We start from the raw sequence: 22,122 nt of genomic DNA, 5'->3' as shown, positions 1-22,122 counted from the left end.
TGGGGACAGGGAAAGGATGTGGGGGGGGTCCCTTAGCCCTGGCGTGCGGGGCTTCTGACCCTCGAGTCAGGAACCAAAGGGCCCTGGCTTCACGTGAGCACTTCAAACCACCCTACGCTCCTCGAGGAACCCAGGGCCTTCAGAGGCTTCGGATGCGGTGTTCTCCCACATGCCTGCGCGCTTCCGGCCTGGGGACTGCTGGGTTACCTGCCATGTTCTTCGCCCTTGTGTTCTGGTTTCCAGCTCTGGCCTCGCAGGGCAGCCCCATCTGGGGAACACCTGAGCTCTGCCCTGTTCTCAGGGTGATCTCCTGAGCTGCCCTGGGGGCTCCTCCCGTTGGTTCCTGGAGTTCTGACCCCTCACTTCCCTAATTGAGGCCTCCCCAAGCTCGGACTTCCACTCTCTGTCCCCGGTGGGGAGGACACGCCTCCTCTTTCCCTTCTGACTTCTCCCCAAAATGTAGTAAGAATAGCAGAGTTGGGGCTGTTTTCACCTCCTGGGGGAGCTCTAGGAAAACACACAAATGGTCCAGAGTCTAACATGAGATCTGCCTCCTTTCTAGAAACATCATTGATAATCTAAGGCTGTATCAGAAGTCAGGTGGCCACGGTGGTTAAGAAGGTGGGTTCAAATCCCAGCTCCTCACTTCTGGGCCTCGGGCAAGCGGTTTCACTTGATTTCCTGGTCTGTAAAGTACCCACTTTGGGGACCTATTCGGAGGATTTAATAAGGTCACACAGGTAAAATACACACCAGGGTGGCCAGCACACTCTCAGTGCTCAGTGTAAGGGAGCTGTTGCTCTAACTGGAATGGCTGGTGTGATCACTTGCCACCCAGGACGGTGGCACATGCCACCTGCGCTCCGGGAGGCTCTTCCTCCAGTGACAGGACAGACTCCTAAATTGGGTCCAAATATTGAGTTACTTCTCTGTTCTCTCTGATACACAGAAGATTCTCAGGCAGGAACTGTGTAGGGCAAGGGGATGAGGGTATGACTTCTCCCAAATCCATAATCTCGGCATAATCAGACACAGAGTCCTGCAACCAGAAGGGGTGTCAGAGATTGTCTTAGTTAGAGACTGAGATCGTAGGCTGTCTCATTCTGCCCATTTTACAGGTGAGGACACTGAGGCCTAGAGAGAATGTAACACACCCAGCTCAGGTTGCAAGCACACACCTTGCTTTCTTCTCAGGGCTGCATCCATCTCACTGGGGACCTGGGAAGGGACTGCTCTGGGGACACCTGATCACGGGAGAGATGCAGACTGAACGCAAGGGCTCCAAAGTTAGACGTGGCTCAAAACCCCATTCAGCTGCGTAAGCAGAGGTGACCTCTGGGAGTCCACTGACCGCTCTGGGCTTCCTACAAATGAAAATTAGGGAGAACAGCATATTCCTCACAAGACTATTATTGGGGGTCTTAGATAACCTCGTGCAAGTAAGAGGTTCTAGGTGGGCAACAAATGCTGAATATTGCAGTTGCTGTTACAGTCAGGTTTCTGGAACTCCCTGTAGGAGAAAGGAAAGAAGGATAAGCCTGGAGTTTGATGGCAGACCCTCTGTCTTGCTTTCTTTCCCTCTTTGGCTTTTCTTCCCTAGGCTGGAGAAGTAGGGGGATAGGGGAAATCTGGTGTATAACTCCAGCAATACACACACACACACACACACACACACACACACACACACACAAGGAAACTTCTGGAAAATTCTGAAACTTTAGACAGGAAAAAGGCCAGACTCCAGGGCTGGGCCAGGATGAGCTGGCAGCTTTTCAGGCCTGCCTGGAGGAGGCCCTGGGGTGTGTGTGTGTGTGTGTGTGTGTGTGTGTGTGCGCGCGCATGTGAGACTCGGAGAACTCTGGGGAGCTCAGGGGGGCAATGGGCCTCTCCTCCCTGTCCATCCTTCTGTCTTCCTCCTCGTCCCTCCCTCCTGTTCCTGACCTTGCTCTCCCCCACCAGGGAGGTGGGAACCCTCCGGAGCTGGTGAGCTACCGGCAGTGCCAGCGGAGGGGACAGGCTGGGCAGGGCCTGCTGGGAATATAGTTAACGGTGGGGCCAGTGACCTCTGAGGGCGCTCCCAGCACTGGGCTCCTGGCACTCAGGGGCAATGCTCTTCCCTGACTTTCCTGCCTGATGTGATTGCCACAGGCTCCCTAGAATCGACTACAATCCAAGTAGGTGGGTGTAGCCCTCATCCTAGGCACCCCCACAGTCCCTCCCCCCCCCACCCCCCCCCCCCCCCCCCCCCCCCCCCCCCCCCCCCCGCAAGCGGGCATGTGAGCAGGCCCAGGACACCGTGAAAGGCGGGCCAAGGGGCCACATTTGGGACACGGGTTTGGAACAAGGAAGTCGGAGCAGCACAGAGGCTCTGGCGGAGACCTGGCCCCAGACAAGGGAGAGATGAAAGGGGCAACAAGACAAGCTGGCGTCTTTCCTGGGGGGGGAGTCCGAGATGGGAGAGGAGATTGTCTCCGGCAGGCCGCCTCCCCAGCCCTCACCTCCTGCTCCCTGCCTGACCTCCTGGCTCACATCAAAGATGGGTCCTCTTCCCCTTGCTCTGCTCCCTGACCGGGTCCAGGCCATCCTGCCTGGGTCCTTGGAGCTGCTGACGGACAGGCGGTAATCACTCGCAGAGTGCTGAAGGAAGGCTTGGTGCACACGGCCTCCGCAGTCATCGCTGGCCCTCGCTTGCTCTCTGTACAGCAAGGCTGCCGTCCCGCTGTCCCCTCTGCCCCCACCCTCGAAGCTTCCCCAGGACAGTCTGTGCTGGGAAAAGGGGTGCACAGTCAGCTCTGATGCCCAAAGATGCAGGCGGAAGGCACAGGTGGGGCGAGGGGCCTGGGAGTTCCTACGTCAGTGTCAGGAAGGCAGTAGAAGAAGAAGGGGTGAGGCTCAGCTCTGGAGGAGCTTATCACCCAGGAGGAACAGAGGAGGGAAGACCAGCAATGAAGTCACTCACACTTCTGATGTGTCTAACGCACATTATTGCACCAGAGGCTGCCAGATTTATTACCCTTATTTTCCCTTCATTATTTATTTATTAAGTTTATTTATTTTGAGAGAAAAAGTGCAAGCAGGCGAGAAGCAGAGAGAGAGGAAGAGAGAGAAAATCCCAAGCACTATGGGACCTGAACCCACGAACCCTGAGATCATCACCTGAGCCGAAATCCAGAGTCGAACAGAGTCACCCAGGTGCCCCCTCCCTCCATTATTTATTAAATAGTATGTCATCAACCTGTTTTTACTAGTCAGAATAATACATAACCATCAATCAATGCTTCTGATCAACAAAGAGATTGCAGTTTTTTACTGCAATTGAGCCAAAATAAAATCAACAAAGACCTAAGAACCAAGAACTCTTGATGTTTTAGCTAAGCTGTGCAAACCACGTGGTGGGTAACTGTGTATTTCCATTGGCGTTTTGGTAGCTGAGAACAGCTTGACTATACATTCTGCATTTCTATAGTGAACGTGTAGTGCTTTTATAGTGAGTGTTTATGAATCAAATTCAATTTCAAATTCATCAAGGGAGCCCAAACCAGATCCTCCCCTCTACTATCTCTCTCCACCAGAGAACAGAAAACTCCAGATTTTCTACTTAAAAAAAAAAAAAAAAAAAAAAAATTAAGGGACCGAGTTTTACAAGGTTGGGGTAACCAAAGTCAGGGTTATCATAAGGTTAAAGAAAGACAGCCAAAGACTTCTGGAGGATACTTGATCCTTGATCAAAACCTGTTCCCACTTTTTAGAGTAGCTCAGCTAGAGATGAATAAAATCTGGGAGACTGCTGCCATCTCGTGGCCCAATCAGAAACTGCAATTATTTTTCTCTGTCATTCACATTAGCACTGTAATAAAACTACATTGTAACCTGTGAGATAATCTAGATTTCACCCAGCACGACCTTCAGAAATGGAAACTGACCACAACAGTTCCATGGGGGAAAGAATAATCTTCTCTTTTCTTTTTTAATTTGAGAGAGGGAGAGCGGGTGTATGTGGGAGAGGAGCAGAGGGAGAGAGAATCTTAAGCAGGCTCCACATTCAGCATGGAGCCCCCTGTGGGGCTCAATTCCATGACCCTGGGATCATGACCTGAGCCCAAATCAAGAGTCGGATGCTCAACCGACTGAGCCACCCAGGTGCCCCAAGAACAATCTTTTCAACAAATGGTGCTGAAAGCAACTGGCTGCCCCCCTCCCCCCCAAAAGCTGGACATCTTCCTTAGATCATATACAAAAATTAACTTAAAATGTATCAGACCTAAGTGTGAGAGTTAAACTAAAAAACTACTAGGAGAAAATATAGGAGGAAATTTCCATGACTTTGGGCTAGACAATATTTTCTTATATATACAAAACCAAAAGCACACCCAACAAAAGGAAAAATGAATTGGACTACATCAAAGACTTCTGTGTTCGAGGTGATGTAGTCAGGAAAGTGAAAGGACAGCAGAAGGCAAGAAGACACTTGCAAATCCTATGTCTGATCAGGGACTGGTACAAGAATAGATAAAGAACTCTTGCAACTTCATAAGAAAAGACAAACTAATTTTTTTTTTAATATTTTATTTATTTCTAGGAGAGAGAGAGTGAGCAGGGGAGGGTCAGAGAGAGAGGAATCACAGACTCTGAAACAGGCTCCCGGCTCTGAGCTGGCAGTCAGCACAGAACCTGATGTGGGGCTCGAACCCACGAACCACGAGATCATGACCTAAGCGAAAGTCGGATGCTTAACCGACTAAGCCACCCAGGTGCCCCAAGACAAACTAATTTTTTAAAGTAGGCTCTATGCACAGTGCAGAGCCCAATGTGGGGCTTGAACTCACAACCCTGAGATCAAGACCTGAGCTGAGATCAACAGTTGGATGCTTAACCAACTGAGCCACCCACTTGCCCCAAATAACCCAATTTTAAAATGGGCTAGATGTTTGGATAGATATTTCTTCAAACAAAATACATAAATGGCTAACGAACATACAAAAAGATACTCAATATCATTAACCACCAGTGAAATGAAAACCAAAACCACAGGGGTGCCTGGGTGGCTCAGTTGGTTAAGCGTCCAACTTCAGGTCAGGTCATGATCTCACGGTTCATGGGTTCGAGCCCCGCATCAGGTTCTGTGCTGACAGCTAGCTCAGAGCCTGAAGCCTGTTTCGGATTCTGTGTCTCCCTCTCTCTCTGACTCTCCCCTGCTCATGCTGTCTGTCTCTCTTAGAAAAAAAAACAAACAACACAATGATAATGCTAACATATGGAAACAACCTAAGTGTCTATCAATGGATGAATAGATACCAAAAATGTAGTATACACATTATACACATTTATACACGTGAAAAAAATGCCCAGACATTGGAGAGAGAGAGAGAGAGAGAGAGAGAGGAACCTGCCATTTGCAACAATATGGAAGGACCTTCAGGGTATTATACTAAGTAAATGAGTCACACAGAGAAAGACAAACACTGTATGACCTCACTTAGATGTGGAATCTAAAACAAAACAAAGAGCTCATAGATACAGAGAATAGATGGATGGTTGCCAGAGGCCAGGGTTGGGAGTGAGTGAAATAGGTAAATGAGGTCAGAAGGTACAAAGTTGCAGTAATAAAATAAATAAATCCTGGGGGTGTCATGTACAGCATGGTGACCATAGTTAATAACTGTCTTGCATATTTGAAAGTTATGAAGCAGGGCACCTGGGTGGCTCTGTCGATTGAGTGTCTAACTTCATTCAGCTCAAGTCATGATCTCACAGTTCATGAAGTTGAGCCTCGCGTCAGGCTGTGTGCTGACAGCTCAGCGCCTGGACCCTGCTTTAGATTGTGTCTCCCTCTCTCTGCCCCTCCCATGCTTGTTCTCTCTCTCTCTCAAAAATAAACATTAAAAAAAAAAGATAGTTATGAAGAGCATAGATCTTAAAAGTTCTTATCACAAGAAAAAAATTTAGAACTATGGATGGTGATAGATGTGATCATCATTTTGGCATACATACAAAAATCAGGTAATTGTATTATATACTTGAAGCTAATATATTATACGTCAGTTGTACTTCAATTAAAAAGCAACCTAAGAAATTACTTCACATCTACTGGGATGGTGATCATCAGAGAGATAGGTAATAACAAGTGTGGGTGAGAAGCTGGACCCCTCACACATTGTTGCTGGAAATGCAAAACGGCACAACTCCTTTAGAATACAGTCTTGGCAGTTCTGCAGGTATTAAGCAGTGTTACCACGTGACCCAACGATTCCACCCCAGGTTATGTACCCAAGAGAAATGAAAACATACATCCACATAAAAACTTATAGATGAATGTTTCATAAGAGCCAAAAAGTGGAAGAATCATTAACTGATAAGTGGATAAACAAAAATTGGCAAATTTATATCATGGAATACTATTCAGTGATAAAAAGGAACAAAATACTGATATATATTCCAACGTGGATGAGCCATGGCTACATTATGTTGAGTGGAAGAAGTTAGGCACAAAAGGCCATATATGACATGATTTTATTTATAGGAAGTGTGCAAAATAGGCAAATCTCTAGAAACAGAAAATTGATTAGTGGGTGGTATCACTGGGTGTGAGTGGGAATGAAGAGTGACTGCTAATTCGATGTAAGATTTCTTTTCTAAGAATTAAAATATTCTAAAATTAGGTTAGACGGTTATCCAATTCTGGGAACATAAAACCATTGAATTATACACTTTAAATGGATGAATTTTATTGTATTGTGAAGTTTATCTCAAAAAAGAGGTTTTTCAAATGGCAAATTTAATGTTTCAACCTAACCTACTACATTAATTGGGCTCTTATTTCAGGAAGTATTGTGGGAATTTAACAGGAATTCATTTAATCCTTGAAATATCCAAAAAAGGTTTACCCATTTTGCTGGTGAGTGAACTGAGGCTCTGATAAGGTAAATAATTTTCCTACGGTCACAGCAAATAAACAGCAGAGCCAGCATTTTAACCCAAAGCCCATCTGGCTTCAGAGCCTGAGCACTAACTCCCCAACCCTTCCAGCCTCCCTCCTCCCCTGCCAGCGTACAGCTGTCTCTGCCCAGTAGTCACTTCTGGAGGGTTTACAAGCATAGGGCTTGGGGGCTAGAGACACAAATTTGAAAGACTTGGTGACTGCCCACAGGACAGTCACAGCCTGGGAGGAGGCAGACAGAATTACAGGCAATGGTTAAGATGCTGTGTAGTAAGTGCTCAGTGACAAAGACAGGCATCTGCTCGCGGTGCTTTGGGAACACCAGGGTAATGAGCATCTTCCGCGTCGCCTTCTGCGGACACGTGAAAGACTCTGAATTGGGAGGGCTACCCCAAAACCTGTTCCTTTCCTACTTATTGCCAACTCACCTCATCTCCTTGGTCGCTCAGACTTCCCAGGAATCTAGACTCAGCCTCTTCCCCATACTTGATCGTTTCTACCCATTGGACTTCTGGGTTACATTTTAAACCTGTCTAGTCCACCCCAGGGCCTCCCCCTGGGGCAGGCTACTATCACATCTCACCTGGACTATTGCAAAGGCCCTTTCCTTGTCTCCTTGCTCCTATGCCTATCTCTCCACAAAACATTCTGCACACACCAACTGAGGAGTTCCATAGAGTGAGCTGGGAACAGGCGAATGGCCGTGCAGGGGTGAGTGGGAATCAGTCTGGGGGGAATCTGAATGAGAGGTGATGTGAATAGCGTGGGGATTCTCACGTGTGGGACACGTCTAGGGTGGAGTGTCTGTGTGAATGGACACACCAAGGGGGGCTGGAAGGCCTGGGTTACTTGTGCCTTTAGGATGTGTTTGGGTACAAGTCACTGTGACTGCATCGACACATCGAGTGAAAAAGCCCATGAAAGAAGAGCTTCACCCTGTGTGATCAGCCTCCATTAAAACCCATCCTCACCCCTGTGGACTGTAGCAGATAGCAGCGTGCTAAGTGGGATGCAGGGGAGGAAGTGAACAGAAATATCTCCCGGTCCTTTGCCTAAAGGATCCTAAGGCTGCGGAGGATGGGGTCATCTCTACAGACTGCCACCAAGACTGTCACTCACTAGGGGACAGAAAGCTGAAGGGATCCCAGGGAGCTGGGGGTGGAGGAGGAAACTGAATGTCAGAAGGAATTTGCCTGGCCTTTGTTCTTGGCTCCTGGGAGGGAGCCTCTAAATCCAGTTTCCCACGTGATAAGAGTGGCTTTGTTATTTGGGATGGGCCCTGATAGTAAGTGCCAACAAGTGACCCGTGGCCTCCCAGGGAGTTTCCAGGGGGCGGGGGGAAGGGCTGGCCTGGTCAAAAGGTTAACCTTGTGACTGGAGGGTTGGGGCTCTGAGATGGAGAAAAGAGCTAGATTGAATTCAGTCATCTGGCTACTGGTCTAATCAATCCTGCTGAAGCGCTGGGCCCTGATAAAAACACAACACGGTAGCTTAAGTGACCTTCCTGGCTAGTAATACACACCCATGTGCCAAGAGGGTGCCCTGTCCTGACTCCTCAGGGAGGGGACCTGGTAGCTTTAACTTTAGGACCTTCCAGCCCTCCCCCTTTCCTCCTTTTGGCTGTCCTCACTTGTATCCTTTTATTGCTATTAATAAAGTGGTAAGTATAGCACTTTCCTGAGTTCTGGGAGGCATTCTAGTGAATTATTGAGCCTGGAAAGGGAACAGGAACCCCAGAATTTGAGCTACCAGGGAATGGGGGTTCAGGACATGCTGAACCAAAATAGGTACCTTGGCACACTGAATAGCTTAAGCTGAAGAAGTCTGAGAAAATGGTAGAAACAGGAAGGTCACTTTGACCTCTTACCCCTCATTCTTCTTCCCTGAAACAGGCCATACCCCTCATTTGGGAGGTGCCCTCTCTGTACCCAGAGAAAGGAGAATCTCCTTTGTTCAAAGGCAGAAAGACACCAAGAAGAATTCTAACATGCTTTGCTAGGTTTCTCTCAGTTTACAATTACCTCACACTCCTTCACCTACCACATTCCATGATATTCATCTGCTCCTCATCACACCCAGCATAAAAATACACAAGTCTGGGGGCACCTGACTCCTGATTTCAGCTCAGGTCATGATCTCACGGTTTGTGGGTTCGAGTCCAGTGTCTGGCTCTGTGCTGGCAGTGCGCAGCGTGCTTGGGATTCTTTTTCCCCCTCTCTGCCCCTCCCCTGACCGCTCACTCTTTCAAAATAAATAAACATTTAAAAGCACACACAAGTCTGCTTTTTAGATCATCATTTCCTTATGAAGACCCCCAGGCTGTGTAAAACTCATAACACATAGATTTGTATGTTTTTCTCCAGTTATATCTGGAGAAAATTTAATTTTTTAGATCCAGCAGGGACCTCAGAGGGCTTGAAAGAGGACTTCAGCTGCCTCCATTTTGATCTCAGTCTGTACTTCCTAACTGCTTCAGTCCTTTCCTCAGGCAGTAACAACAGTCCTTACGCCAGGAAGACCCCACGTGACTGACTCCAAGACAATGACGGACCTGACCTTTGCGGCTGGTCTTTGTCCCACATTTTCCTTCTATAAACCTGGAAGTATTTCTGGCGCTTTGGAGATGGTCTTTGAGACGTTGGTCTGCTGTCTTCCTGGTGTTGGCCTCGCTGAAATCAATTCCTTTCCTGTTTCACCTCCACGCTCTGACTTTGGGCCTGACCTGGTCTGTTTGGGACCCTTCGAGGTGGGTGCTCTTGTTGCCCTTGAGCCCGGTACAGGTTGATGAAGACTTATGCCCCCTTACATTGGTCAGAAGGGCGGGGGGCTGTCTGGGATCCCCTGAGCTTGCAGCTGGTATCTGGAGACGAGTCTGGGGGGCACTGTGCCCTCAACCTGGAAGGCTGGCCTCGCCCTGAGTAGGCTGTATTGGAGTTACTCTGCACGAAGCCAGACTTTTCCACGCCCCTGAGGAAAAGGAGTCTGCATCCTAAGACCTGCTTTGCAGCAGCAGGTAAAGGTTGTGTTTCTGCATATCCTACCAGGCACTCGGGCTAAAAGGAGCCCGGAGAGGCCAGGGCAACAGACTGAGTAAACCTAAGACTGTGCTTTGTGGTGTCCCGGTCCTAGTTAGAACCACCCTGCCCTCTCTGACCTTAGGGAAATTTGGGGTCCTGGGGATGGTCTCAACACTCTCCTCTGCATGTAGTTTCTGGTGGGAGCTATCCTATCACAGTAGGAGGGAGTGGAGCCGGAGCTCAGGAAGAGGTGGTGGGATTCAAGAGGAAAGCATATCTTCAGAGAAGGAGTTCTAGAACGAAACAGAACACCAGGTTGGTGACCACTTGGGTTTGGGGACACATGTTTACAAATCTTATTTAGTGAGCATATACTTGGAGATTTCACAATAAGTACAACTCATCTGCAAAGAACATGGGTTTGCAGTGTACAGGCCACTCATGCATGGATTTTCTTCGGTAAGTACGGTACAGTTCTGTCAATGTATTTTTTCCTTATGAGGCTGTTAATAACATTTTGTTTTTCTCTAGCCTACTTTACTGTTAAGAATACAATATACAATACATATAACATACAAAATATATGTTAATCCACTGTTATTTGTAAGGCTTCTGGTCCACCGTAGGCTATTAGTTAAGTTTTTGGAGAATCAAAAGTTATATGTGATGGAATACTACATGGCAATGAGAAACAATGAAATCTGGCCACGTGTAGCAACATGGATGGATCTTGAGGGTGTTATGCTGAGCGAAATAAGTCAGGCAGAGAAGGACAAATATCATATGTTTGCACGTATAGGAGGATTAGGAGGAACTTAACTGAGGACCAGGGGGGAGAAGAAGGGGGGAAATGGTGGGGGAAAGGGAGAGAGGCAAACCATGAGAGACTCTTGAATGCTGAGAAACAAACTGAGGACTGAAGGATGTGGGGGGGAGGGGGGAGATGGGCATGGAGGAGGGCACTTATAGGGATGAGCACTGGGTGTTATATGGAAACCAACTTGACAATAAACTATTTGTAAGAAAAAAAAAGAAATAAATAAAAACATTAAAAAATTTAAAAAAAAGTTATATGTGAATTTTTTACTGTGCAGCGGGGGGAAGGGAGGGGTCAGTGCCCCCACACCCCTCAGTGCTGTTCAAGGGTCGACTATATCCAGGTTTCCTAGGAAAAAATTAGAAAATCTGTTTCCACATTGCAATACCCAGCTGGAGCTAACAGGTGCCCTCTCTGGACGGTGTGAGTGCTCCCCACTGGGGCCTCACACCTCGCCTGTTTACATCTGCTTTTCTTGCTTATTAAACACCACTTGGCAGGCTCCAGTCACTCCTGCAGTGAGGCTCCCGGGCTCCAGCAGCACAGAAGCCTGCATTCTAGGATATGGGCCTATGAAATCCGAGACTAGGCAAGTGGGGCAGAAAGGTTTTGCTAATAGATCCTGAATGTCCATGAGGGCAGTAACTGCTTCTGAACCTATCAGTCAGATAGCCATTATATGTTCTTTCCAACCACAGGAGCCTTCCGATAGATCAAGAGCTTTACTGTTGGATACGAGCAGATTCTCTGCTGTAGTTCTCCTTTTCCAATTATTGACCCAATCTGCCTGGTCCTGGGTTCTCTTTTGTCTTGGCAGGGAGACTTCCTGCAGGCTCTTCCAGAGTATGGCCAGAGTATCGGTAAATATTTAGCTTCCAGTAAAAGCCCCGATGCTTTACTGGAAGCTGGGCTTCTTCCACTTCTCGAACCTGGCCCATCCAGATCTGTCCCCAGTGAGAAGTTAGCAGAGCCCATTAAACACAGTGAAGAATTTAGGGGCTAACCTGCCCAACTGTCTTCACTGTGCTCTCGGACGTCCAGCTTCGTCGTCCCCACTTTGATCCTGACTTGGCATCTGTAAGCCCAGCCGTTTCAGGGAGCACACAAAGTAGCGAGGAGGCTTGCAGACCAGGCTTAGTTCCTCCTTCCTGGACGCCAGGGCCGGCAGGATCAGCTGGTTGGCGTGCAGGTGAAGGGGGATGTGGCGCGCCTTTGCCTGCTTCAGCCCCAGCTTCCTCAGGGTACCAACACACAGCTTCTGTACGGAGACAAAGCAGCTTCTTGAGAGCCAGGCCAACGGCTCATCCTTGAGTGGCACACAGGGCCAGAGGCCTTCCACCTAAAGGAACCAACACTAACTCCCCTGGAAGACGCAGTGGTGGACAGCCCGTCAGGGACTTTCCAGGAAGGTTCAGAGCCCAGGTAAGAGAAAAACCACCACACCGAGGAAGCTCGTTTCAGCCAATGCTCTGGCCTGCCTACAGAATGGGCTGTAACATCAAGACATAGTCTGCTCCCCCCGCCCCCAGCCTCCTAACAAAATCTGAGACTAAGGAATAAAGCAGAAAGGTTTGCTAACAGCTCATGCAGCTCCATGAGAACAGTGGCTGTTTATAAGCTAGGGAACTGACACAGCCATGTGGCTACTCACTTCAGAGTTTAACAAGGGGAAAGTGTTAAGTTCTCCCCTTTATCTGTTGCCCATTGGGTCAAACCAATATCACCTGGGGGGCCAGCTTATTCCAGTCTGAGTACTTGTGATCCCCAAGGATTGGGCAATCCAATCCAAAAGACAGGTGAACTCGAAGCTGATGTTTTATGCCTTAAAAAAAAAAAACAAAAAACAAGAGAGAAAACTTGAGTAGCTACAGAAACCATACCACTGGAGACATCTGCTTCTAACCAAGTTAAATCAAAGCACAGTAAAACTGGCAAAGCCCCCCCTGCAATAAAGTACAAAGAATAACAACAAACTATAAGCTACTAGGAAGTAAACACTATACATACTGTGGAGCCTCTAAATCCTCCTCCCCACCGGCTCCAGCCACGGTTCCACTTCCACCACAGATAATCACTACCATCAACTTGGTATCCATCCCTGCTGGGCTTTTTTTTTTTTTTTTTAATGACTTTGTTATATAATGCTAAATAATATTAGTTTCTGCATTTTCTCACTGTAGCAAAATATATAGAATGTAGAATTTATCATCTTAACCATTTTCAAGTGCACAGTACTTTCACAGTGTTGTGCAGCCGTCACTGCCATCCATCTGCAGAGCTTTTTCTTCCTCCCAGACTGAAACGCTGAACCAATTTAACCACAGCTCCCCATTCCTTCCCCTTTTCCTCCAGCCCCTGGTCATCACCATCCTACTTTGTCTTTGAACTTGAGTATTCTAGGCATCTCATCGATAGAACCATAATATTTGTCCTGTGTTTGGCTTCTTTCACTTAGCATAAAGTTCATCCATGCTGTAGCACATGTTAGAATTTCCTTCCTTGTCAAGGCTGAATAATATTCCATCTTATGTATAGGCCACATCTTGTCCATGGACCATTCGTCTTGTCCATGGACGTCTGGATTGACTTCACCTTTTGGCTGTCGTGATTAATGCTGCTATTAACACTAGTGTACATTTATCTTCTCAAATCCCTGCTTTCAAGCTTTTTGGGTATATACCCCTGAGAATTGCTGGATTATATAGTATTTCTATGCTTATTTTTTTGAGGAACTGCTTTGCAAATTTTTAAGTAAATGTAAGCAAACTGTCTCTCTCTGCTACCTAGTGTTTTTGTTTTCTTTTTTAAAAACAATGATCCCTATTGGAGCTCCCAGCCTCAGATTAGCACCGGAAGCACACTCCCAAACATGCCAGCTGCAATCCCAGCCTTCCCGCAATACCAGCTACTCAGAAGAAGGGCAGAGCCCTAGACAGAGCTGAGCGGCCCTGGGGTTTCCCTGTCCCACAAATCCTACTGCACATGGGTGACCCCTCACCGGTAATTGGCTGGAGCTCCAAGAGAGCAGAGGAGAGAGTGCTGCTTAGCACCTGGTACTGAGTCACAGCTACGTGCGCGCCCTGGCTGGTTCGGGCTCTCACCATCTTCCCGTCATCCATGCGGTAGCCCGGGGACAGCGTCATCTGAAGCCAAAGAAATCAAATACGTCGCAAAGGAAGAGCAGAAAACCCATCCCTCTGGGCGATGGCTCACCTACCTTGTAGTGCTGCTGCTGACCTTGCACCTCCTTCTCAATGATGGGGATATCCACGACTCCCGCTGAGGGCACCGGGACACGCACAGTGATGGCCCTGGGCGTGACACACAGAGCCTCGCTTAAGCCACAAGGTGAGGGGGAGACTCCTTGGATTTGGCTACTTAGAGGCATTAGCACTGGACCTTCTGCACTACTATGGTCAGTTCTTAAGATGGGAGCATCCCAAATGATCTCTTGTCACAGCACTGAGCCTGAGAGCTTAATACAAACACATCTGTTTCACTACTAAAGTAATATATGCTAATTATAGAACGTGTGGGAGAAAACAACAGAAAAATTATATTAATAGCATGGTCTTTCATTCTAGCCTTTAAAAATTAATATGTATAGTTTAAAACAAAATTGGGTTAATATGGTTTTGTATCCTGGTTTTTTTTTTTCTTTTTATTATTTTCTTTGAGTTTATTTATTTTAGGGGGGGGGAGTAGGGGAGGGGCAGAGAGAGAGAATCCAAGCAGATTCTGCACTGTCAGCACACTGCAAACTCACAAATTGCAAGATCACGACCTGAGCTAAAATCAAGACTCAGATACTTAACTTACTGAGCCACCCAGGCTCCCCATGTATCCTGGCTGTTTGGTTTTTGTTGTTGTTGTTTACTGTTTAAAGTTTATTTATTTATTTTTAAAGAGAGAGACAGAGAGCCGGGGAGGGCAGAGAGAAAGAGGGAGAGAGAATCCCAAGCAGGTTCCACACTGTCAGTGCAAAGCCCAATGCGGGGCTCCAACTCATGAACCACGAGACCATGACCTGAGCCGAAATCAAGAGTCAGACACCCAGAACCCCATGTATCTTGTTTTTTAAAAGATGGTAGGTTCTGCCTGCACAAGAAGTGGATGAACAAGTAAATGAATTCACAGAACCGCTCCTGCCCAATGTGCCAGGTGCACAACACAGGGGGATCTGTGCTCTGTGCTCCAAGTCACCACAACTACCACCACCATGTAATAACCATTCCAGATCACGTTTGTCAGAGGTCTCCTTTCATCACGGGGAGAAGACGCTCTAATCTGTCCTTTCACTTATGCATCTTCTAGGTGAATCACAAAGGAATCCTCCTGGGTACCTGGTGGCCTCTCACTGACCGCCAAAAGCCCAGTCATACATTTCACACCCTGGACACCTCACTTTGGGTTGGTAGCAGTTTGGGCCATTACCTGACATATTTTGTCATGCTTGGACTGAGTTTTAACTGCCAGCTCACTCTTCCTAAGGACCTAACACTACTAAGGTTCACTTACTACACACTCAGCGAATGTAAACGGGCACTGATTTAGGTAGGTACTGGTTCTGTATAGAAGGGCAAGACAAAAATCCCTGCTTTCAAGGAATTCGAAATCTAGTAAGAAGATTCAAACAAATAACTGTAACGAGTTGCTATCATAGTAAGTCAGCAAATGCTAATTGGTTGCCTCCTATGTTCTACTTCTAACTTCTAGTGCTTGCACTTGGTATTTAAGGCCAGCATTAACTGGGTTCCAGTTAACTTTCCAGCATTAGCTGTCACCATTCCCCACTCCAAACTAGACTGTGTGTTTTCCTCTTTTGTGCCTACCATTCGTACAATCTGTAACACATTTCTTCATCTCATCTATCAAATCCTATTCATTCATCAAGACACAGTTAACTGATTTCAATTCTTCCAGGAAGCCTGATCCTGAAAATGGTCAGTGATTCTTAACTTTCATAAACAATTTTCACAAATAACATACTACTTTTGGATAGGCTTAACATGTGGATTACTTATATGCATACGAATCGTCTCAATTTTCTGCCTTTCAGCTTTTACTGTGAGCTCCTTGCTGTGTTAAAATGCTTTACGTGACTTGTCTCACTTTTTTTTTTTTTTAATGTTTTATTTATTTCTAGGAGACAGAGAGAGACAGTGTGAGCAGGGGAGGGTCAGAGAGAGAGGGAGTCACAGACTGAAACAAGCTCCAGGCTCTGAGCTGGCAGTCAGCACAGAGCCCGATGCGGGGCTCGAACCCACGAACCGCGAGATCATGACCTAAGCGAAAGTCTGATGCTTAACCGACTAAGCCACCCAGGCGCCCCAAGTGACTTGTCTCACTTAATTCTCTTCTCAACTCCATTATTCTCACTTTTCGTATAAAGACAAAACTTAGAGAAGTTTCATAACTTGCCTAAGGACTCCTGCTGGTAAATGGCACAGCTCACAGCTCAACACACATCTTGCCGAGCTCTTAGCTGCTATGCTAAACTCCCTCCATAATCTAGAATTTCTTTAGTACAGGGGTTCTTACATTTCATTCCTCATCATTTGTGGAGCTTTTAAAATATATAGATGCCCACACCCATTGGATTTATGAATCAGGACCTCTGTGGGTGGGTTTCAGAATAGGGATTTTTTTAAGGCTCCTGACATCACAAAGGGGCCGTGAAATCTGTAACACCAAAAGGACGAAGATCCAAAAGATAAAAAGAACACCCATTAATCAAAGAGAAAATAATAAACAATCCAACAGAATCTGGGCGAAAGAAGTAAACAGTTTGTTCACAGAAAAGGAAACTCAAAAACCACGAGAAGCCTGTAAACATGCAGACATTGCTAGTACACGGGGAACAGAAAACTTCCCTTCGAAAAATGCGTTTGTCAGCCTAAGGAGAGGTGGGTACTTACCACTCTCCTGGAAGAAAACCTGGCCCACCTACTAGTAGTAACTTTCAAATATTAAATGTTTCAACCTAGCCGTGCCATCTTTAGGAATCTGTCTTAAAGATATACTCACACATTCTTTGCAATAGGCTCAGAAAAATGGAAAGTTAACCAAACATCCATTAATGAGGAAATTATGATACAGCCATACAACAGAATACTGTAGAGCTCAAGATATACACACAGGGGCATATGGGTGGCTCGTTGATAAAGCTTCAGACTCGTGATCTTGGCCCAGGTGATGATCTTATGGATCGTGGGTTCAAGCCCCACATCAGGCACCCAGTTGATAGCTTAGAGCCTGCTTCGGATCCTCTCTCCCTGCCCCTCCCCTGCTTGTGTGCTCTCTCTCTTTCTCTCTCTCAAAATAAATTTAAAATAACTCTAAAAACATTAAAATCAATTAATTAAAAGCACACACGAAATGCTCTCCAAGATATATTTCCCAAGGGAAAAAAAGCAGGATCCAAAGCAGTGCAAAATATATTGCCACATACTAATTCACTTACACATACACAGAGTCATACACAAAATAGTAGAATAGTGATTGCCTCTGGAGGAAAATTGAGCAGATGGGGGACAGGAGTAGGTTACACTTTTGTGCATGTATCTTTCCTCTATTAAAAAAATGTAGGGGTGTCTTCTGGGTGGCTCAGTCAGCTAAGTGTCTGACTGCAGCTCAGGCCATGTTGGGCTCTGTGCTAACAGCTCAGAGCCTGGAGCCTGCTTCAGATTCTGTGTCTCCCTCTCTCTCTACCCATCCCCCACTTGTGCCACTTGCTCTCTCTCTCTGTCTCATAAATAACAAATGAATAAAATTTTAAAAAATGGAGGTAAACCTAAATGTACTAACATGAAAAGATCTCTAAGACAGTTAAGTGAGAAAAGTACAGTGTAGAGGCGCGCCTGAGTGGCTCGGTTGGTTAAGCATCCGACTTCGGCTCAGGTCATGATTTCATGATTTGTGAGAGCGCTGCCCATGCTCTGTTCTTTGTCTTTCTCAAAAATAAGTAAACATTAAAAAAAATAATAAAAGTACAGTGTACACCATACAATGTAATACACACACATATACACACTGTGTATACTAGACATGTATGCAAACACATTGAGTAAGGACTAGGGAATAAAAACCAAACTATAAGGGAAGGGACTAGAATGACAGTGGGTGGATTTACCAGGAGTTTTTTGTTTGTTTGTTTTTTTTGCTTTATCTTTGACTATTTTTCCATAGGCATGAAATCATATGTTACTTATATGGTTAACTTTTAGTAATTTTTATGTACAAGCATAATTAGGAACCACTACTCTATCCGACTCTAATATTCTAAGCACTTAGTCTGTTTCCTATACCTCTCATATGCCCACAGGTCCTAGCCTGGTGCCTTCCCCTCACAGGGTGTCCTTCTGTACAAATGGACAAAGAGATAAAAGGATGCCTTCATTGATACCAACTCTACCACCAGCGATGGGCTTCTTACCAATACTTCTTTGCCACCTGACGGGTTCTAAACAACTCGTGAACTTGATGTGCCACTTCCTTCTCCCATGCCAACACCATTACGCCCGTGGTCTCCTTGTCCAGCCGGTGGCACAGATGCAAGGGCTCTGCCTTGTGGCCACGGAGCATCTTTGCCAGGATAGGCAATACATCGCTGATGCAGAGCTGGACCCCAGGGCCACCTAAGAAGGATCAGAGGTTTTAGTGGCCAGCAAAAGATCCCACCAAAGAACTCTGCTTGGGAAAAGAGTCAGTGCTTTCTAGAGCCTTATTCCTGAAATGTGGTCCAGGAGCTGGCAACATGAGTATGCCCAGGGAGCTTGCTGGAAAGGAATCTCAGGCCCCAACTCAGACTATTAAATCTAAATCTGCATTTTAACAAGATGCCAAGTGACTCACATGCCTGTTAAACTTTGAGAAGCACTGTTCCAGAACATGTGGCTTTCTCCTCAGACATGTATATACTTATTAATTCACTTGAATACTTGCAATAAAATCAGCCATCAAAATGAGGAAGTCTGATTTCACTGTTGCAAACAAAGGCTTGAAAATTTGCCAAGTAAACTCAAGTGATCCATACAAGACCGTGAAGCTCTTCTGAGGCAATACAGGCATCAAATCTTCCCTTCAAGAAGATGGGACTTTCCGTGAGACACTTCTCAGTATTATTCTATGCCTAAGTAGCCATTGACCGTTAACAGATTATTTAATCTTTCCAGGTTGCAATTTTCTCATCTATAAAATGTAAATATCTGTATAACAATTATCTAATTGGGAATGAGAAGGATCAAGGCAGAAAAAGAAAACACACAAAACACATGGCGTTGTCTGACTTAATTTGCTCTGTATGCTTTTATTTATACCCCTCCAAAAAGCATTCTTCTAGTTCAACTATGCTTTTTTTCCCCCAGCAAATCCTCAGTTTCGATGGAAAACCACATGAAGACAAGAACCACACAGCGTTAATGTCTATAAAAATCCCCGTGGAAGTCTGCACACAGCTCATTCCATAGATCACTGCTGACTGCCAAATGTTTGCAATGCAGGGACTGAACTATATATCCCAGTATCCTCAGTAGGGTCTTATGTAGGAGTATATAAGGTCCTTATAGGTCCTTAAGGTCTTACAGAGTACTCCCCCAAAACTTAATTATTTTGAATGCAAGGCTTCAAGGCGCCCCACAAGTAATGTGTCAGAGTTGTCCGTGGGAGTAGCGAAAACAGAACCAGCACGCCTCTCCTTCCCACGTGGTCCTTACCATGCACGGGAAGACCGTACGGTTTATTGATGACCACGAGATCTTTGTCCTGGTGCACAATCCCCCGGCTCAGTGCCTTAGCAAGCACGTTGGGGTGGACTCGCTGCAGCTGCTGTGTGAACCGCACTAGTTCCTGCACTCTCCGCTGAACAGGGTTTGTGGGCACCTACGGGGAGAGAAGGAGCCACAGCAAATGCCTGGTGAAGACCGTCAATAAGTCTAGGTGAGAATCTAGGTTGGGAATGACTATCTCTGCACTGGACTCGCGCCTTCCGCGAATAATTTGAGAGCACGTGCATGTCTGTCTTGTCCCATCGCAGTTCTCAGGAGCGAGGCTGGCAGGAGCCAAAGACACAGCCCGCAGGAGGACACGGACCTATTCCCTTTCCCTTTCTCCCTATTCTCCCACACGTCCTCCACATTTACTTAACAGCTGTCAGAGGACCCTCCTACCTCACTCCCAGCCAAGGAATCCAATTAATGCATTGCCTCTTGGGAGTTGTGGTCCTTTCGGACTCACCGGTTGCTTCTTCGTCTTTTGTTCCTGCTTCTGAGCTCGGAGTTTCTCCGCTAACCGCTGAGCATTCAGGGTCCCAGACGCAGCAGCGGCGGAACAAAACGGCTGGGAGATGAGGGTGAAGGAACTCCCTAACCACTGCCCGGAACCCCGCACCCAGAGGCCCAGAGCATTACAGCTGGGCGCGGCCATCTTGTCAAAAAGGGAGGGGCGAGTAAACACCACGTGCGAAAGAGGAGCTAGAGGGAGGAGGGGATGGGCGGGCTCTCGGAGTCACGTGAGATGGGGGCGGGGCCTGGGCCGAGTCACGTGGGGCGGTGCGCGCAGAGTGCGGCTGCGCCGGCCGGTAGCTGCAGCTGGAGCGGTGGCGTTTGGAGGAGACTCGGTGAGTGTGTTGGGAAGCCAGTCTGGGGCTGGGAAATGCCGGTTCATCAACACTTTAACGTTTTCGCGTCTCTGAGGTTTCTGTTCTCGGAGAGCACTGCACTGAGAACCGTTTCCCGCTTTGGGAGAAGCTCCCACTCACAAACACCTCCCCGCCCCCGCGCCCCGTGGAAGCAATGCCCCATAAACGCCCGCCCCAGAGCCTTCTTGGGCGCCTACCTCGTCCCTCTTGGCAACCACATCCCTGGTGTCCGGCCAGTCCCCTGAGGGACGCGTCGTGCCACCTCTCCTTTCCTTGCCTCTCGACCTTCGGAGATGCCCGGATCTCTGAAGCCTCTCCACCCCTCACCTCCTCTTTGTTTCAGGGTGTAACCTGTCCTTCTCTCCCAGAGATGATGGGGAGCCCCTCTGTTATCCAGAGGTCCCAGCCCGTATTTCCTACCTAGGGAACACCTTGAGTTTCTTCTGTTCCTCCTCAAGAATTCATTTTTGGGGGGAGTCTCCTCTCCCCAACGCTCTCCCTGCTCCGTCCAAAGAAAAAATACGGTACAGAGCATGTACCTTCCCTTCTCTGCTTCCTTCGTTTTTCCCCTCCCTACTTTGCACCCGCCCCAGACCCTCTCTCCCTGTCTTACAGGGTGCATTGGGACTCCCGTGCCCAAACTGCAAGCGACTCCCTGTGATTTCACCCAGGGGTGGCTGAAAAGATGAACATCTGGTTGGGGGTGATAATGCGAAAATTACCTTGGGACATAACCTGCCATTTGTTAAGAAACCTAATGGCGAGTTCCGAAGGGCTGTTCAGAAAACTAATGGATGTGTACTAGAGGAAACAATTTTTTTTTAAGACTGCTTAGCACAAAGGTTCCCTGAGGAGTTAGTGTAGGTAGTGGAATTAGGTTTGCGATCCCCCCCCACCTCTCTCGGAAAGGGACCGGCATAAGGGAGCCATATTTACTGGGCATGCAATAAAGTTGAGCAAGTAAGTGGAGCCAGCCTATAGGAAACTCTTAAGTTGAAGAAGAGTTGAAACTAGATGTAATAAGTATTGAGGAGTGTCGAAGCTTCTGAGCAGGAGAGAGATTCCTTGAAGTTGGAATTCTAGAAATGAACCTGGCAGTTGAATGCAGGAGGGATTGAAGAGAGGAGGGCTTTGCTAGCAGGGAAATCAGCTGGGATATTTCAATCTAGACGATCAGGAAGGAGGTTATGCTTCATCCGGTGGTCTGTTTCCCTGACTGTACTGTTCTTTGAGTTGGAATTGCTTTTGAGTACAGGTCAGGATGTAGCATTGCAGCTGCTGTTGAAGCCTGAGTCCCTTGAGGATTGCTCATGTTTTCTTTGTGAAACCCACATCTGGCACACAGTAAATTAACAAATATTCCTTAGATGGCCTGCAGTACCTCACAGACGTGTTCGATGTGTCTGAACAAACTTTCAAGTTGTCTTATTTCTGTCGGTTTTTGACCTGAAGAATGGAAGTGTGGGAGCAAATGTGTTTACAAAGAGTGGGAAGGAAGTCTCGTGTATGTTTACGTAATAAGACAGGTGATCGTGATATAAATTTGAAGAATCCTGAGGGAGTTTGGGAAACAACTTTTCTCCTTTTTTTCTTCTTCCAATTTACAGATAAGACGTAGATCTGTAAAAGGTGAGAATTACAATCTTTTACTGATATGCTCCAGATGCAGGTTCTAATTTTATTAATTTCACTTAGGTACATGAAGCCTCCTTTT

At 46.8% G+C, this 22,122-nt stretch overlaps 2 protein-coding genes across 4 annotated transcripts in view; one reads left to right on the top strand and one right to left on the bottom strand.

Annotated features, from left to right (window-relative positions):
* Nucleotides 1-1,423: 1,423 nt before the first annotated feature.
* RPUSD4 (RNA pseudouridine synthase D4) lies at nt 1,424-20,194 on the bottom strand. 2 transcript variants are annotated; one of them, XM_039254889.1, is made up of 8 exons: nt 20,006-20,194; nt 19,486-19,651; nt 18,207-18,408; nt 13,989-14,082; nt 13,770-13,914; nt 12,496-12,593; nt 11,776-12,029; nt 1,424-1,510 (listed from the first exon to the last, which is right to left on the bottom strand). In XM_039254889.1, the coding sequence occupies exons 1-7, from the start codon at nt 20,192-20,194 to the stop codon at nt 11,790-11,792; spliced, it is 1,134 nt and encodes a 377-aa protein (XP_039110820.1). In that variant the 3' UTR covers nt 1,424-1,510; nt 11,776-11,789. The 2 variants fall into 2 exon arrangements, with proteins under 2 accessions (XP_039110820.1, XP_039110819.1); XM_039254888.1 differs by lacking the exon at nt 1,424-1,510 and having other exon boundaries at nt 11,005-12,029.
* Nucleotides 20,195-20,306: 112 nt separating this feature from the next.
* Nucleotides 20,307-22,122, top strand: part of FAM118B (family with sequence similarity 118 member B) — a 46,286-nt gene continuing 44,470 nt past the window's right edge. For both annotated transcript variants that reach the window (XM_039254893.1, XM_039254890.1), the window contains exon 1: nt 20,307-20,387. The gene's annotated coding sequence lies outside the window, so the exon portion shown is untranslated. The remainder of the gene's footprint in view (nt 20,388-22,122) is intronic.

The sequence above is a fragment of the Hyaena hyaena genome, unplaced genomic scaffold, assembly GCF_003009895.1.
Source record: "Hyaena hyaena isolate Hyena2069 unplaced genomic scaffold, ASM300989v1 scaffold_500, whole genome shotgun sequence".
Classification (NCBI taxonomy): domain Eukaryota; kingdom Metazoa; phylum Chordata; class Mammalia; order Carnivora; family Hyaenidae; genus Hyaena; species Hyaena hyaena.
This window is presented reverse-complemented; position numbering and strand designations above follow the sequence as displayed.